This window comes from Chiloscyllium plagiosum, chromosome 24, assembly GCF_004010195.1.
Source record: "Chiloscyllium plagiosum isolate BGI_BamShark_2017 chromosome 24, ASM401019v2, whole genome shotgun sequence".
In the NCBI taxonomy this organism is placed as follows: domain Eukaryota; kingdom Metazoa; phylum Chordata; class Chondrichthyes; order Orectolobiformes; family Hemiscylliidae; genus Chiloscyllium; species Chiloscyllium plagiosum.
The window spans coordinates 3,036,388-3,053,383 of NC_057733.1; the positions used below are offsets into that span (position 1 = coordinate 3,036,388).

Consider the following 16,996-nt stretch of genomic DNA (forward strand, 5'->3'; position numbering starts at 1 on the left):
ACTGGGGTGGACAGAGTTAAAAATCTCTCAACGCCAGGTTATAGTCCAACAGGTTTATTTGGAAGCACTAGCTTTCGGAGCGCTGCTCCTTCATCAAGTGGTTATGGAGCATATTCTGTGTCTTATTGGACTATAACCTGGTGTTGTGTGCTTTTTAATTTACTGACGAATAGGGCAGTTAATCATGAACAAACAGATTATGAACATATTACTGTGGAACTTTGTTGTGTGCAAATTGGCTGCTGCTTCCTACAAGTGAGTAAACTTCAAAAGCATTCCATTGAGGACTTGCCTAGATTGTTCTTTCTTTAAACATTAACCTGCTTACCATTCTCTCTCTGTGTCACCTCAGAACCAGGAGTTTGCATCTTCTCCCTTGTATTTTGTGTTCAGATTGGGGGTGGAGAAAGCTCTTCTTAGGCATTGTCAAATCTTCCCAGTTGGTGACCTGCAGCACTTGCTGATGGAGACTATAACCTATTGCGTGCAGACCAATGCCAGTTTAGCAATCCTTTCAGATGTGGTGCGCAGATTCAGTTGATTTGCTGAAACTACATAAACCCTATTAATCATGTGTACACGCTGTGTGTAAACAAAGTATTCAACAAAGTTGTTACTGTGATATCTTAAGTAGTGGCTCTGGGAATTTTCACACTGTGGTCATTTAAATTGTGAAAAATACTCAGTGGCACAATACAGTTTTAGACATCCAGCAAACCTGGATGATGATTGGAGAGAACAGTTTGTGCAGTGGAACAGTGGGGTACAGTGTTGGTGGGGATAGGACTGTCACTGTACAATGCTGGGGTACATTACCGGTGGGGGCAGGTCTGTCACTACAACACTGGGGTACAGTACTGGTGGGGACAGGTCTGTCACTGTATAACACTGGCGTACAGTACTGGTGGGAGCAGGTCTGTTGCTGTATAACATGGGTACAGTACTGGTGGGGACAGGTCTGTCACTGTATAACACTGGCGTACAGTACTAGTGGGGACAGGTCTAACTGTATAACACGGTACAGTACTGGTGGGGACAGGTCTGTAACTGTATAACACTGGGGTACAGTTCTGGTGGGGACAGGTCTGTCACTGTATAACACTGGGGTACAGTACTGGTGGGGACAGGTCTGTCACTGTATAACACTGGCATACAGTACTGGTGGGGGCAGGTCTGGCTGTACATTACAGTATGAAGTGTTACCAGTCTGTGTATTTGAAGTAGCAAATGATATGGGTCTAGTAGTTGACAAACTGAGACAGCGATAGGTGCAGACAGTGCTCTGGTCATGAAGTTAAGCCATGAAAATTCTCTGCTGGCTATGTGGTTGAATATTCATTTCATGGTCAGTAGGTCATGTCACAGTTGCAAACAATTTGATTCATCCTCAGATAATTTCATAGCTGTAGGTGAAGATGGTTGGTGAGGGAACAATACCTGTGGCAGGAACGACAGACAATGGCTTTCTCCTTCAGGAATATTTGATTGGAAGATATGTTTGCTCATCCAGTAGTGGATATGGGACAGGCAGTGTGTCAGACCCAAGGCAGTGGACATGTTGAGGGAGGTGATGAGGTGGAACTTTGCTGACCTGGTTGTGGCCTGCCTGTCCCAGTTAATCCTTAACTCCCTTGTTGATGAAAATTACGTCATGAAAACAATGGACAGACTGAGCTTGAAGAGAACGAGTGGGGAAATAAAAAGAAAACTAGACAAAGTTGCAAGCTCAGGGCTAGCCTGGAGAGAACATGAGAAAAAGTTTGGCAGTTTGGGAGAGTGGCAGTGGTAATTGATTGGATGATCTCATTTCATAAAATTCCCATTTCCCAATTGTTGGAGAGGGACTGAAGGGGCAGGTAGAGTGGATTCAAAAAGACAGATTGCTATTGAGGAAAGAAGTGGCATTGTGTTTTGTTGTAAAACAGTGAAGACGTCAAACTGAAGTGTTCCTTGATTGGTCACTGTAAGTGTTAGCATTGCTGGTGTGAGAGAGCGCCCAGAAACCAATGTCAATTTGAACAAATCATGTGGCCGTGAAAGTAACCACAGCGAGAGGGAACCTTTCACTTAAAACATTCCCTGTGAGTTGGGAGCTTCAATGAATTTTTCCTTTTTTGTTTCCTCTGTGAAGTGTCAGAGGTTGACTCATTGTGTTAAAACACTTGATAAAATGTAAGGTTTTGATGAATGAGTAATCTGCTTGAATATTGTGGGGACATTATGTTTGCAGTACCCCTCCCTTGATAGGGAGTGAACTGAAAGTGATAATTTATCCTCTGAGGTTTTACTGATGTGATCAGGCCCCACCAGTCTCACCTAGAGTTCTCGGATTCAACTGATGAAGGATATTTACAGTAATTACTACATTATTTAATAATGTATAGATTGTTTATTAACTAACAGGCTCTAGCAAAGGGGAATGGTTAGAGATAGAAAGGGAATAAATGAGATGAATTAGGTGCTAATTATTACCTCAAAAGAAGGCATTTTTAAGTTAACTCCTTCTAATCCATGCCAGAATAAAGATTGAGAGCAAAACTCGGGGCATATCTGGTTTAGTTTCTCTCACAATTACGTCATCCCTCAACCACTATTAACTCAACTGAGCTCAGATAAATTGTCATGGACCTGAAATATAGGATATAAAGCACAGAAACAGGCCATTTGGCCCAACCAGTCCATGCCAGTATTTACACGAGCTTTTTTTAAAATCATTTAAGCCTGTCTAGAGAATCATCAGTTCCCTTCCTTCTCAAATTCTTGCTGTGCCATTTCCCACCTCCCAAAATACATCCATCCCACACTCAACCAACCTGTGGTACTGAATTCCACATTGCTCAAAGAGTAGTGGCATTCTTCTGCATTTCCTGGTTACTGTCTTATGTTAATGGCTTCTAGCTGGGCTCTTCTCCACAAGGAGAAACATTTGTTTGTGAAGTACCTCCACAGAGACCAGTATCGTGACAACAAGCCACCTTTTGTTTCTACCTCGAGTCCTTAACACTGATCCAGCCTAGCTCTGAGTGAATAGAACCTCGGACACTCATGTTTATCCAGGGCTCCCTGATTGGACTAAATTAAGAGCTCCAGTTAGGGAACTTGTATTCCATGAGGTCCACCTGGCTACCTCATTACAATCACTACAGTTTGTATCAATCCTGTTCACTCTGTGGCAGCCTTCTGTCTTATAAGACCCTGTTTTGTATCACAGTGGTCAGCTTTGTCTTAATCATAATCTGGTGTGCCTTCAGAGTCCCAGTCTGGCCTGGCACTTGATGCAGACAATGACAGTGGGCTGAGAGGATGCAGGATATCGGGGAGGCAATGGTGTTGCGGTAATGTCACTGGACTAGCAGTCTGGAACTCCAGGTCAATGCATGAGCTTGAATCACACGTTGACACATGGTGAAATTTGAACTCAAAAATCCTAATGGTAACCATGTTTGATTGTCATTTTTAAAACAAAAACTCCACTTAGTTCATTTCCCCCTTTTGGAGAAAGAAAACCTACTGTCCTTCCCAGGTCTGGTCTACCTGTGACTCCAGATCTACAATGTCGTTGAGTCTTAAGGATGGCCAATAAATGCTGGTCTAGACAGTGACGCCCCCATCCCATGAGGGAATAACCATTTTAATCTTGCCCTCCCATCCTTAAGAGGTTTAAAGTGGTGGGTGGGCTGCTTTCTATCAAGCTTCTTGAGTTTTGTTGAAGCTGCACTCTTCCAGATAAGTGGAAAGTACTTTTTTCATACTTCTGACTTGTGCCTTGTCGATGATGGACAGGCTTTGGGGAGTCAAGAGGTGAGCTACAAACTGCAGAATTTCCAGCTTCTCACCTGCTCTTGTAGCCACAGTGTTTGTGGCGGGTCCTATTCAGCATCTGATCAATGGTAATCCCCAGGACATGGATAGTAGGGAATCCAGCAAATGGTTATGTTCTCTTTCATTGAAGATGGTCACTGCCTGCTACTTCTGTAGCACGAATGGTACTTACCACAGAGGATGTTGTCCAGTTCTTACAGCCAGTTTTACTCTTGTTCTTAAATTGGGTCAAATGCTGCCCTGATGTTCCCTCACCTCTGGAGTTCAGCTCTTTGTGTCGAAGTTTGAGCCAAGACTGTAAAATGGGGGCAGGCATTGAGTGGCCCTGGAGCAACCCAAGGTTAGTGTCAGTGAGCAGATCATTGCCATGCAATTGGTGCTTGATAGCACTGTTAAATGTTCCATCCATCTCTTTGATAATTGAGAGGAGATTGATTGGGCAGTAATTGATTGGTTTGGATTTATCCTGCTTTTTCTGCACAGGACATACCTGGGCAGTTGTTGGGAAGATGCCAGTGTTATAGCTGTATTGGAATAACTTGACTAAGGGACGTAACTACTTCTGCGACACAAATATTCAGTACTCTTGCCAGAATGTTATCAGAGCCCATACCCATTGCAGTTTCCAATGCCTTCAGCTGTTTCTTGATCTTATGTGGAATGAATTGAAATGTTGAAGACTGGCACTTGTGTTGGTGGAAACCTCAGGGGGAGACTAAGATGGAGCGTCCTCATGATAATTCTGGCTGAAGGTTGGTGCAAATGCTTCAGCCTTGTCTTTTGCACTGGTGTTCAAGTGTGGCATTCCTACGGACGTCTGGGAATCACTGGCCCAAGACCGTCCAAAGTGGTGGATGATCATCTGGGAAGGCATCGAGCATCTCGAGACTTGCTGTTGGGAGAAAATGGAAGCCAGGCGAAAACAACGAAAGGAGTGTGCTGCCCCCCCCAATGCCCCACCCACCCCTTCCCGTGACCACAATATCTTCCTCAGAGCTTGTGATAGCTGTATCGGTCAGTACAGCCACCTTACAGAATCACCCTGAGAGTGGAAGAGATTCATCCACGTCACCGAGGGCCTGATAGGGACTAATGTTTTGAGCTCACCCATCACTGAGGATGGGGATATTTGTCAGCCGCCTCCTCTAGTGAATTGTTTATTTGTCCACGACCATTCATGACTGTGGCAGGACAACAGAGCTTAAGCCTAAACTGTTAGTTGTGGGATTGCTTAGCCATGTCTATCACTTGCTTCCTGGTCCATCTTGGACAAACGTTTCCTTCCATCAACAGTTTTTTGAAGAAGTGTTTTTGTCTGAGGTTTCTCCTGTCATTTTTCTTTTGTCTTTGTCTTTCCCATAACCAGGATCAATCCGAAACTGTACCACTCCCTATCACCCTGTGTCAATGCAAGCTAATACAATTGCTCTATTCTCTTCTCATCCTTTATCAATCCCAAACTAATCCCTTCCCATTCTGTCCCCAAAGCTCTGCATTAATCCCAAACTAATTCCACTGGCCCTGTCCTCAACCAATAGCCCTTTGTTATTCTTAAACTAAGCCCGGGATTCTACTCTGTCTTCCCCCCATAGCCCTGCATCAATCCCAATCTATCCCACTGCCTACTTCCTCATTGTCAACTCACAGTCCTTATCGATCCTAAACTAACCTCACTTTCCTGTTCTCTTTCCAATAATTCCACTGCCCTATCAGTCTCCTCATGTCTCTGCCTCAATCCTAAAATGTTCACCAGGGTGCGATTAATTTTGATCTTGAGTTCAGTGTTGCTGACAACTATATTTATTCCCAGTAATCTTGAAAAGGTGATGGCAAGCCACTTTCCTGAATCACTGCAGGTAGGAGACTCGAGTGGTGACGATGAAGTCAGATTCCTGTCTGTGATGATTTGGACGTGAGAGTGTTTAAGCCGTTGCTGCTGTTGCCATCTGGGGTGGGGGAGGGAGACTGGTCCCCTTGCAAGGGAGATGTTGGTGAACTCACCCTGGCACGTAGCTGTGCTCTATCCTGTGGATAGTACACCTTATACCCACATTATTACCGGTGATAACGACGAGTCTGGTCTTAAGGTTGGCAGTTAAGCAAACTGCTTTTTAAAAATGTTTTAACGTGTTGAACATTATTGCAGCTGTATAAACATATTTTGCTGCTTGTAATCTGAACCTGAGGGGGTCAGGGGTCAAGCCGCATTGAGCAACTCGTCTCAGCCCTGTTTCTGTAGCCAGAAATTAAATGTAGCCAGGTCATTTATTTTCTCACTAAAAGTGACCCTCAAGATATTCATGGTGGGAACCTTTCCAGCGATAAGTCTCTTGAAGGTCAATGGTTGATTGTTGGCATTTGTCATGTTAAGACCATAAGTCACAGGAGCAGAAGTTAGGCCATTCAGCCCATCGAGTCTGCTCCACCATTCAATCGTGGCTGGTAAGTTTCTCAACCCCATTTCCCTTTTTCTCCCAATAACCTTTGATCCCCATGATACTCAAGAACCTGTCTATCTCAGTCTTAAATGTACTCAATGACCTGTCCTCCACAGCCTTCTATAGCATTGAATTCCATAGATTCACCACTCCTCAGCCTCAGTCTGAATGCTACCCAGCTTCTCTAGACCCTGTGCTATTTCTCTATTAAAGGGAAAACCTCTTTACACAGTGTGTGGTAGTGGCCTGGAACTCACTGCTCACAACTGGGTTGCAAGTGAAGAAAATTTAATGTGTGCAAAGAGAATTTGGAAATGCACTCAAGGGCGAAGGGGATAGCATGGGGGAATAAGGCTGACTGGATTGATGGGCTGAATGGTCTCCAGTGTCAGAATAACTATGATATATGAATGGGATTGGCCATTGTGTGATTGTCAGTGAACAGCTCTAGTTCTGACCTTCTGCTGAATAGAAAAGTTATTGCTTTACCAGCTAAGGATGTTTACACAGGACAATTCCCTGAGGAGCTTCAGCGCTCAGTGCTAGAAAAGGGAAAATCAGCCTTGGTTCCTGCTCTTGACCTCTCCACTGACGCCTGTTTGAAAGGGCATACCTGTTGCGTGTCATAATCTGGTTTAGATGTGATACCTCGTGAATTGAATAGTTGGATACACATGATTTGACATTCTAGTAATTCCTTTAACTGGTGATGTTAAGGTTTGACTGAGTGGAAACTCAACGCTTCACTGTGTGAGGCCTCATTGTGGGTAGTGGGTTATGAGAGGTGCCCACAACTGCTCCTGAAATGTAACCTCGTGAGAGTCAGGAGAGGTCCACAGAAGGAGCAAGAAAATGGAGGCATAAAGCAGCAGGGAGGGGTGCCCCTGTCAGGCTGTACAAGCAGTTTCTGCTGTGCCCCGCTGTGTCAAGGTGCTGTATTTCACACAGTCACAGCAAGTTGCTGGTGCTGTGTGTCAGCTGCTGTTTGGATTGATTGTGTAGTTCTGTGTCACAGACACTGGAGAGCGGAAGGCTGGATGTTATTTAATTAACATCTGTCCTCCTCTCATGACGCAAGGGAAAATTGTACTGTCCTGCCTGACCCTGCCACACGTGAAGAGCCTCCCCACCCCCACCCTGGTCTTTATATTCATAAATAGAAGAATAATCCACATCCGAAACCTTGCTGAAATTGTCAGATTAGTTGTCCTGCTCAATCTCTGACCTTCTGCATTAATTTATGTTAGGTTTCTCTAGGTATTGGGTGAATGTCCTGGTGGGTCAGGATGTCTGCAGAGCGCCCCCTCCCCCTGTGGGTGAGGATATGTGAGGGTCTTGCCCCTCCCTCCAGCGGGTGAGGGTCATCTCCAGTGGGTGAGGGTACCCCCTCTCCCTCTCAGAACCAGGCTGTGGATGACACTGGGGAACAATTGACCATTATTCACAGTCCAGCCTGACTGGGCCTCCCAGCTCAGCCAAATGTTGTCATCATTCCTGACCCATGTGAGCAGACTGGGAGGTGAATGTGTTGTTCTGTTCTCCCTCCTCTCCAACACTGACATCAGTGAGAGGGCTTCTCTTGTCAAGTGAGTAACTGTTTAGGTTGCACAATGTGGTGCATTGATTTCTGCTTTGAATTTGCCCACATTGTGCCAGCTGTTTAGCAGCTGCTAGCTGTGTACGTTCTGTCGACTTGGGACAGTCAGTGGGGAGAAAGCTGTGTTTCCACGTGGGCAGCTTCAGAGTACAGCCACTCCATGACCAGAACATGAAGGTGGCTTGAGGTGTTTCTGAGTGCTGGCAGGTCACCTTCACACTGCTGATACCACCTTGTGAGTGGGTGATACCTGCTTTCTTAAGATGTGCAGTTGGATTTACCCACCAGCTTTGTGCTTGCTGATCTATGCAGGCTTGTGATCTGACAGTGCCTCAGTTTTCAAGTTCTCATCCACACATTCAAACTCCTCAAGGTCTCACCCCTTTATCATCTGCTTCAGTTCTGCAATCCTTTCAGATGTCTGTGCTCCCCCAGTCTGCTCTTTTGTGCCTCTGTAATGTTAATGACTATAACATGGCAGGCTACAGCCTGTCAGGTGTGAAGCTGTAGATCTGCCCGTTCTTCATCACTCCACCCAGATTTCCTTCAAGGTGCACCTTTAAAACCATGTTTTTGACCAAACTTGGTCATCTGTCCTTAAACCACCTAATGTGCCTTGGGGTCGCTCTGATAAAGCAAATTAGAATATTTTACGCCATTAAAGACTGGTGTAAGTCCAACTTATTTTTAAACCAGAAACATAACATTAATGATTGAAGCTCTCAGCAAATCCACACTTAGGACATGCTCAGTACTGACCCAGTTTCTTCAGTGCTCTGGTTTCTTCCCACAATCTAAAGATGTGTGGGTTAGCTGTGTTGGCCATGCTAAATTGCCCATCGGGTTCAGGGATGTGTAGGTTAGGTGCATCAGGGGTAAATATAGGGTAGGGGGAATGGGTCTGGGTGGATTACTCTTTGGAGGTTCAGTGTTGACTAGTTGGGCCGAAGGGCCTGTTTCCACACTGTAGGGATTCTCTGACCCTCCCATGGGATGATAGAATGTTTATGTCACAGAACAAGGCTGTTCAGCCTGCTCCATCTGGACTGGCTCTCTCCAAGAGCAACTCACCCAGTCTTCCTGACTCAACTTTTCCCCCATAACCCTTTGCTTTTTAAAATCTTTTGATAACTGTTCACTGCTTTGATTGAATCTGCCTCTACTACTCTCTTAAGTAGTGCTTTCCTGATCCCAGCCACACTTTGAGTGGGTTTTTTTCTCGAGTTGCTCCAGCTTCTTTTGGTAGTTGCCTGAAATTTGTGTGCTTAGTTTTTTAACCTTCCGCCGTAGTGTCATGGTTTCTCCATACCTATTCTGTCAGAGAATCACTGAATCCCTGTGGTGGAGAAGCAAGCCATTTGGTCCATTTGAATCCACACAGACTCTCCAAACAGCATCCCACCCAGACCGGCCCCATATCCTGCATTTCCCATAGCTAATCCACCTCACCTACAGATTCTTGGACACTATGGACAATTTAGAATGGCCCATGCAAACATTGGGAGAATGTGAAAACTCCTGAAGGTAGAATGGAACCCAGGTCCCTGGCGCTGTGAGGCAGCAGTGCTAACCACTGAGCCACCTTGTGATGTTGGACACCTCTAACAAAATCCTTTGTGTGTCAGTCAGGACACAATCCTCATTCTTGGAAATATTCTTATGAATCCTCTGTGACCTCTCTATTGCCTTCATCGCGTCTTTCTGAAAATGTAGTGTTCTCGTCTGGATGCTGTACGCTAACTGAGTCTGAATCATTGTTTTGTATAGGTGTACTGTAACATCATTTGTGGTATTGAAAATGCAGAGTCAGGAAGAGATGGAGTGTTGAAGAGAGAGTGTTGGGAGAGATCCATGATCATGAGAAGAGGAGCAGGATGTTCTTCTGTGTATCCTGGCTCATATTTATCTTTCCAGCACATCATTAAACCAGATTATTTAGTAACTGTTATTGGATTATGTTTGTCGTTTTTCCTATATTAAAGCAGTGACTACACTTCCAAAAGCAATTAAGAATTGCTTATTGGCTGCATCTGTGGAACATCCTGTGATCATGCAAGACACTGTAAATAAAAATCTTTCTCTCATTGTTCAGTAACATCATAAAACAAATATACCAGTGGCATGGATTTTACAATAGTGTTAGGCCCTCTACTGTTGTGAATTTTTTGATTCCTACTGATTCTAGATGCAGATTTACTAAGATGAGCACTGAAACTAAACCCCTTCCTGGTGGCTTAGTGGTTAGCACTGCTTCCTCACAGTGCCAGGGACCCGGGTTCCATTCCAGCCTTGGGCGACTGACTGTGTGGAGTTTGTACATTCTCCCCGTGTCTGCGTGGGTTTCCTCCGAGTGCTCTGGTTTCCTCCCACAATCCAGGTCAGGTGAATTGGCCATGCTAAATTGCCCGTAGTGTTCAGGCATGTGCAGGTTAGGTGTGTTAGTCAGGGGTAAATGTAAGGTAGGGGGAATGGGTCTGGGTGAGTTACTCTTCGGAGGGTTGGTGTGGACTTGTTGGGCCGAAGGGCCTGTTTCCACACTGGAGGGACTCTAATTGTAATGTTATGTTGGGGATCAGCGATAAAGCCCGTCAGTCCCCTCTTCCCCATCCCTGTATTGTTCTGAATTGGGTGTTAATATGACAAAGCCTTGAGTAGGCCATTTGCTCCTTCAAGCCTGTTAGATCAGTAATCTCCGTGCTCATCTGGTTGCAGTGTCAACTCCACTTTTCAGTCTATCCCTCATAATCCTGACTCTGTCAAAAATCTAACGCCACCTTGTTTAAATTGACATTTTTCTTCTTGGGATGAGCCTTCCATCCCAGGGCTGAGGTGGGGGAGCATTCTCTGAAGTGCTTTGAAAGTAGTTTCAGGGATCTTGGGGTTGAAGTCCATAGCTCCCTGAAAGTATCCACTCAAATAGATAGGATGGTAAAGAAGGCATATAGCATGCTTGCCTTTATTGGTTGGGGCATTGAGTACAAGAGTCAGGATTATATGTTGCAGCTTTATAAGTCTTTGGTTCGGCCACACAAAGTATTGTGCTCTAATCTGGTTGCCACCTTATAGAAAGGATGGTTTTGGAGAGGGTGCAAAAGAGGTTTACCAGGATGCTGCCTGGATTAAAGGGTCTGAGCTGGAAGGAGAGGCTGGAAAGTCTCTGGTTATTTTCTCTGGAGTGGCAGAGGCTGAGGAGAGACTTGATAGAAGTCTGTAAAATTAGGCGGTGCATAGATAGGGTTGACAGTCAGAATCTTTTTCCCAAGGGGCATGCATTTAAGTTGAGAGGGGAAAGTGTTTTTTTAACACAGCGTGGTAGGAGTCTGGAATGCGCTGCCAGGGGTGGTGATGGAGGCACATACGATAGGGGCATTTAAGGGACTTTAGAGAAACACATGAATATGCAAGGAATGGAGGGGTATGGACCAAAGAGAGGGAAAAGAATTAGTTTAAGTTGGCATCTTGTTTGGCACAACATCATGGGGCGAAGGGCCCATCCCAACACTGTACATTTCAGTTTCTATGTTCTTACCTTTTTAAATAAGGAGACCAAAACAGTCCATGGTATTCTGGATGTAGTCTGGCCAATGGCCTGAACAGCTGCAGTAAAATTTCCTTCCTTGATGAAAAACAACAACGTTCCATTTGTCTTTGTGAACACTTGTACGTACCTGCATAATAAACATTTGTGATTCATGTATTTGGGCACCCAGGTCCTTCTGAAAGAGTTCTGCAATTTCAATATATCCTGATTTTCTATTCTTTCTGCCAAAATGGACAACTTGAAATGTACCCGAGCTCTGCTCGATCTGCCAACTTTCTGACCAGTCACTGAACCTATCTGTGTCTCTTTGCAGTCTCTCTCTACCTCCTCTCAATAACTTACTTTCTGACCTTTATTTGTGTCGTCATCAAACTGAGGTACCATATACCCTGTAATTAGTTGCTCCATTCACATGCTCATTGTAGATTGTAAATAGTTCAGAAACAAGTGCTGACCCCTGTGGCACTCCACTAGAAGCAGCATGCCACCTTGAGAAAGGCCCACTTATCCCCACTGTCTGCTTCCCGTTGGCCAAACCAATCCTTATACCCTATTACCCCCTACATTAGATTTTAGGTTAGATTAGATTAGATTACTTACAGTGTGGAAACAGGCCCTTCAGCCCAACAAGTCCAGACCAACCCTCCGAAGAGCAACCCACCCAGACCCATTCCCCTACATTTACCCCTTCACCTAACACTACGGGCAATTTAGCATGGCCAATTCACCTAACCTGCACATCTTTGGACTGTGGGAGGAAACCGGAGCACCCGGAGGAAACCCACGCAGACACGGGGAGAATGTGCAAATTCCACACAGACAGTTGCCTGAGACGGGAATCGAACCCAGGTCTCTGGTGCTGTGAGGCAGCAGTGCTAACCACTGTGCCACCGATACATGATGTGCTCTTGAGCCTCACCACTTGAGGAGTCAACTTAACAAATATCTTTTCAAAATCCAAGTACCTTGTGAATATTGCTTTGTCAAAAGACTCTAATAGGTTAGTTATACACAACTTCCCTTTTGCAATGCCATGCTAACTTTGACTGATCAGGATTTGTTTTTTTAAAAATTCTACTATACCCACCTCGATAATGGATTATAGCATCTTCCCATTGACAAATATTAGACAAACTGATTAACAGTTTCTTTTTTCAGGTTCCCCCGTGCCTCCATTCTTGAATAAAGGCATTTAATTTGCAATTTTCTAATCCACTGGAATTCTTCCAGAATCAAAGGATTTTTGGAAGATTGGAACCTGTGCAGCTGCTATCTGTGCTGGCATTGCTTTTAAGATCCTAGGATGGGATTGACAGATTTTTGCATGATTATAAAGGCCATCAGGCCTGGGGGAGGTGTCAGCTTTTAGATCCAATTGCTTTCCTTGCACATTTTTCTCTGGTGTTGGTGATTATTTTAAGATCGTCCCTCCTTATCATCTTTGAAGTTTCGATTATCTTTGGGAGGTTTTTGGTGAATTAACAAGGTAAAGGATTACACAATGAATGGCAATACTCTGGATAGCACTGAGGATCAATGGAACCTTGGTGTGCATGCATGTGGAGCCTTGAAGTCATCAGAATAGGTGGTTAGGATGGTTACGAAGGCATATTGGGTACTTGCATTTATTGGTTGAGGCCTTGAATGCAAGAGCTGGGAGGTTATGAAGGAGCAGTGTAGAACATAGGTTAGTCCACAGCTGGAGTCCACTGGGAGTTTGCACATTCTCCCAGTGTCTGTGTAAGGCCTATGTTATGAACTTTGCACCCTAATCCTCTCCTCTTCTCCCTTTTTAAAACCTATCTCTCTGACCAGTTTGATTTTAGTCCCCGTTGTCATACCTCCTCTTTCAGGTTTCATCGGATTATATTTCCGTGAAGTGACTTAGGACATTGTGAAATGTTAAAGACAAAGTTGTTGCACAGCATTAGGTTGGGCATTGTTGGATTATTTTGGGAGTTTCTTTAGTAAAACCAGTCTTGTTCTGTGTCCAAGGAACTAATTTTAATTTTGAACTGCCTGGGAGGTGTGATTCTGAGAATGTATTGCATACTGCGGCAAATTTATGAAATTGTTTTCCGAAATAATGATGATCGCTGCACTCAAATTCCTCAGTTGGTTGGTGAGTGCAATTGGCTTTGAAACAAGGATCCATTCACAGCGAGTCCTGTTCATCCAGTATTCCTTGGGCAGGTTGACTTACACTGGCTTCTGGTTTAGCTCCGCCTCGATTTTAAGATTCTAATCCTTGCATCCCTTCGTGGCCTCACCCCTGTGCTTACCTTTTTCCAGTCCTCTGGGAACTCTGTGCTCTTTCACTTCTGAATTCTGGCAAGTCCCAAATTTTCAGTTTTGGGGGTCGTGCCTTCTGCTGCCTTGTCTGTAAACTCTGAGATTTGTGTCGCTAAATGTCACTGTTTGTCCAGATTCCTGTCCTTTGTTAAGGTGCTCCTTAATATTGACCTCTTTGACTAAGCCATCTTATTATCACCTTATTCTCCCCAGTGTCAGATTTTATTTGAAGATACTGTTGTGAAATGCCTTGGGAATTCTACTAAAGGAGTAATCTCCAAAACAAGTTATGTTCTTTATTCTTTGTTCATGGGAAGTGGGTGTTGCTGACTTGATCAGCATTTACTGCCAATTCCTAAAGGCCCAGAGGGCAGTTCAGAATGAACTGCGTTGCTGAGAGTCTGCAATCATATGTAGGTCAGAATGATGAATTTCATTCCTGAAAAGACATTGGTGAACCAGATGGTTTTTACAACAGTCATTGTGGATGCGATGAGCTCTTCAGTCCAGATTTTGTTGAATCCAAATTTCGCTAGCTGTATTGATGGGATCAGAACCCATACCTAAAAAATATTAACCTGGGTCTCTGGATCATGATTCAGTGGCATTACCTCCGGCTCCCCTGTTGAATGGTTCAGTTTGATGTTATTGTAACTCATGCTGTTTCTTGTATTTTGCAGCCAGTGGAAGCCACCGACGATGCATTCTGGGATCAGTTCTGGGCTGACACGGCTACATCCATCCAGGACGTGTTCACCTTGGTGCCAGCAGCTGAGATCCGAGCAGTCAGAGAGGAGTCACCCTCTAACTTAGCCACCCTGTGCTATAAGGTATGGAGACTATCTGTCCTTTCCTGTGAACTGTGAGCTCAATTGTCTGAGGAATGTTTGTCATGTGAGTCAAATTATTTCTCTTTTCTAGCACCCCTGTTGAGGAGATGTGCACCACAAGTTAGATGTAGAGTAAATCTCCCTCAACAATGTTCCCATGAAACACTCCCTGGGTAGGTACAGCATGGGGTTAGATATAGCTTTCTCTACATTGTCCCTGTCCTTGTGGTGTTAGATACAGATTAAAACTGCCTCAACACAGAATAAGATGAAGCTATGATATATTGTTTCCAGTATTGATTTAAATATTGACCCAGGAATTTTGTTGTATCTCGCATCAAGTTTTTAGAACAATCCCAATCGTATTGTTCTGGAGCATATGCCGTTAGCATTAGCATCCCAACTGGGTTGACAAAATCTCAATCTTAGCCAACACAGATATTTTTAAACCATTGTCTAAACCAGCCCTTGATTTAGAAAGATTGTGCATTTTAAATCTAATTAAAGTTGTTTGCAATGAATAGTTTCTAATCAACCCTTTCAGAGATGTTATGACATACCTCTGGAGTAGGTGGACTTGAATCCAGGTCTCTCAGTTCAGAGATAGGGACACTACCAAGAGGACCCCTGTGAGAGTCACTCCTCAACTGTGGGTGATAAGATTCAGCTAATGTCTGCAAGTCTCACTGAACTTTCAGTGAGAGAGAAGAAACAGTTTGTAGCTAATCAGCTGCAATATATTAATGATTTAGGAAATGAAACATGGTACATTTTATGACATCCTAAATGAGAATGGGATAAAGTGCAATCTTCAAATAAACATTAACTGCTGTTCGTTACTATCCCCTTTTATCGCTGAATCTGGAAGGACTTAGCGGTCATCAATTAAGAACAACATAATACCAATTGAAAGGGACTATTTGTCGGGTAGTGGTAGTGTCCCTACCTCTGAGCCAAGAGATCTAGGTTCAAGTCCTACCTGCTGTAAAGATGTGTCGTAACATCTCTGAGCAGGTTGATCAGAAAATTTTCTTTTTGACACTGATTGAAATTATATTTCTTGAACTGGCCTGTTCCTTCACCTGTACTGATATCGTACAGTCAGAAGCCGAGTTTATGCTCAGACTGGCGTATTAACAGAGTTTGAAGTTATCCCTGTTAGTTTACCAGTCTAGAAGACAGGCAGGCTTAGTATAATCCAGGACAAACGCGTACCTCACACTCTGTGTCACTGCACCGTGTTTGGAACATTGTTCAGTAATCGCCCCAGCTCCCAAATCCAGTACGTGAGCTTGCCCCGATCTGAACTGTCACCCAGCCAGGTCAGTTCCTTTCCCCAGTCACCTTTGGGCTAGCAGGGTATGTCTGTAATTTCTTCCGTCCCCAAAAGTTGTGTGTATATTGGTGGCTGAATCAGCCGTCCAGTTTAAAGTCATTGGAAGCAGTGCATTCATAGGCTGAACAGGGATGAGGGCAGGCTATTGGCAGTACTGAGTGTTTTTAACAACACGTTGTTTTGTCTATTCTCTAGTATTTCAGTACAATGGTCAACAGAAACTAAAGTTTGGCTTAGTTGTAATTCCTCTTGTGTCTAAGTTCAAGTGGCACTTCAGCATATAATCTGAACCATTGCTCCCATACATGACTGAATGAGGTGACTCTGTTCAAAGTGGCATTCTTTAGATTTGAAGTGAATGTGTCTGCCTGTTAGAAGAGCTGATATTGTTCTGATGCTCTGACTAACGTGCCCCCTCCAAAGAATGCCACTGAAAAGCAGATGATTTGGTCATTTTCAAAAAAGAATCGTTCACAGGGTGTAGTCCATCTGGTCCAGGTGATTTATTTTTTTCCACCTTAAGACCTTTTAGTTTTCCCAATACCTTCTCCTTAGTGATGACCACTATATGTACCTCTGCTCCTTGATTCTCCTGAAGTTCTGGTATGCTGCTGATGTCTTCCACAGTATAAACTGATATAAAGTACCTATTCAGTTAGAGTCATAGAGATGCAAGCATGGAAACAGACTTGTCTATGCCGACCAGATATCCCACCTGCCAGCACCTGGCCCACATCCCTCCAAACCCTTCCTATTCATATATCCATCCAAATGCCTCTTAAATGTTGCAATTGTACCAGCCTCCACCACTTCCTCTGGCAGCTCATTCCATACCCATACCACTCTGTGTGTGAAAAAGTTGCCCCTTAGGTCTCTTTTATATCTTTCCCCTCTCACCCTAAACCTCTAGTTCTGGACTCCCGACCCCTTGGAAAAGACTTTGTCTATTTATTCTATCCATGCCACTCATAATTTTGTAAACCTCTATAAGGTCACCCCTCAGCCTCCGACGCTCCAGGGAAAACAGCCCCAGCCTGTTCAGCATCTCCTTATAGCTCAAATCCTCCAACCCTGGCAACATCCTTGTAAATCTTTTCTGAACCCTTTCAAGTTTCGCAACATCTTTCCGATAGGAAGGAG

General features: G+C 44.2%; 1 protein-coding gene across 4 annotated transcripts in view; it reads left to right on the forward strand.

Annotated features, from left to right (window-relative positions):
• The first annotated feature begins 5,637 nt into the window (after nucleotides 1-5,637).
• LOC122561967 (protein HID1-like) overlaps nucleotides 5,638-16,996 on the forward strand; it is a 114,646-nt gene continuing 103,287 nt past the window's right edge. For all 4 annotated transcript variants that reach the window (XM_043714309.1, XM_043714310.1, XM_043714311.1 and 1 more), the window contains exons 1-2: nucleotides 5,638-5,678; nucleotides 14,371-14,520. In XM_043714309.1, the coding sequence (XP_043570244.1) occupies nucleotides 5,649-5,678; nucleotides 14,371-14,520 (180 nt within the window). In that variant the 5' untranslated portion in view covers nucleotides 5,638-5,648. The remainder of the gene's footprint in view (nucleotides 5,679-14,370; nucleotides 14,521-16,996) is intronic.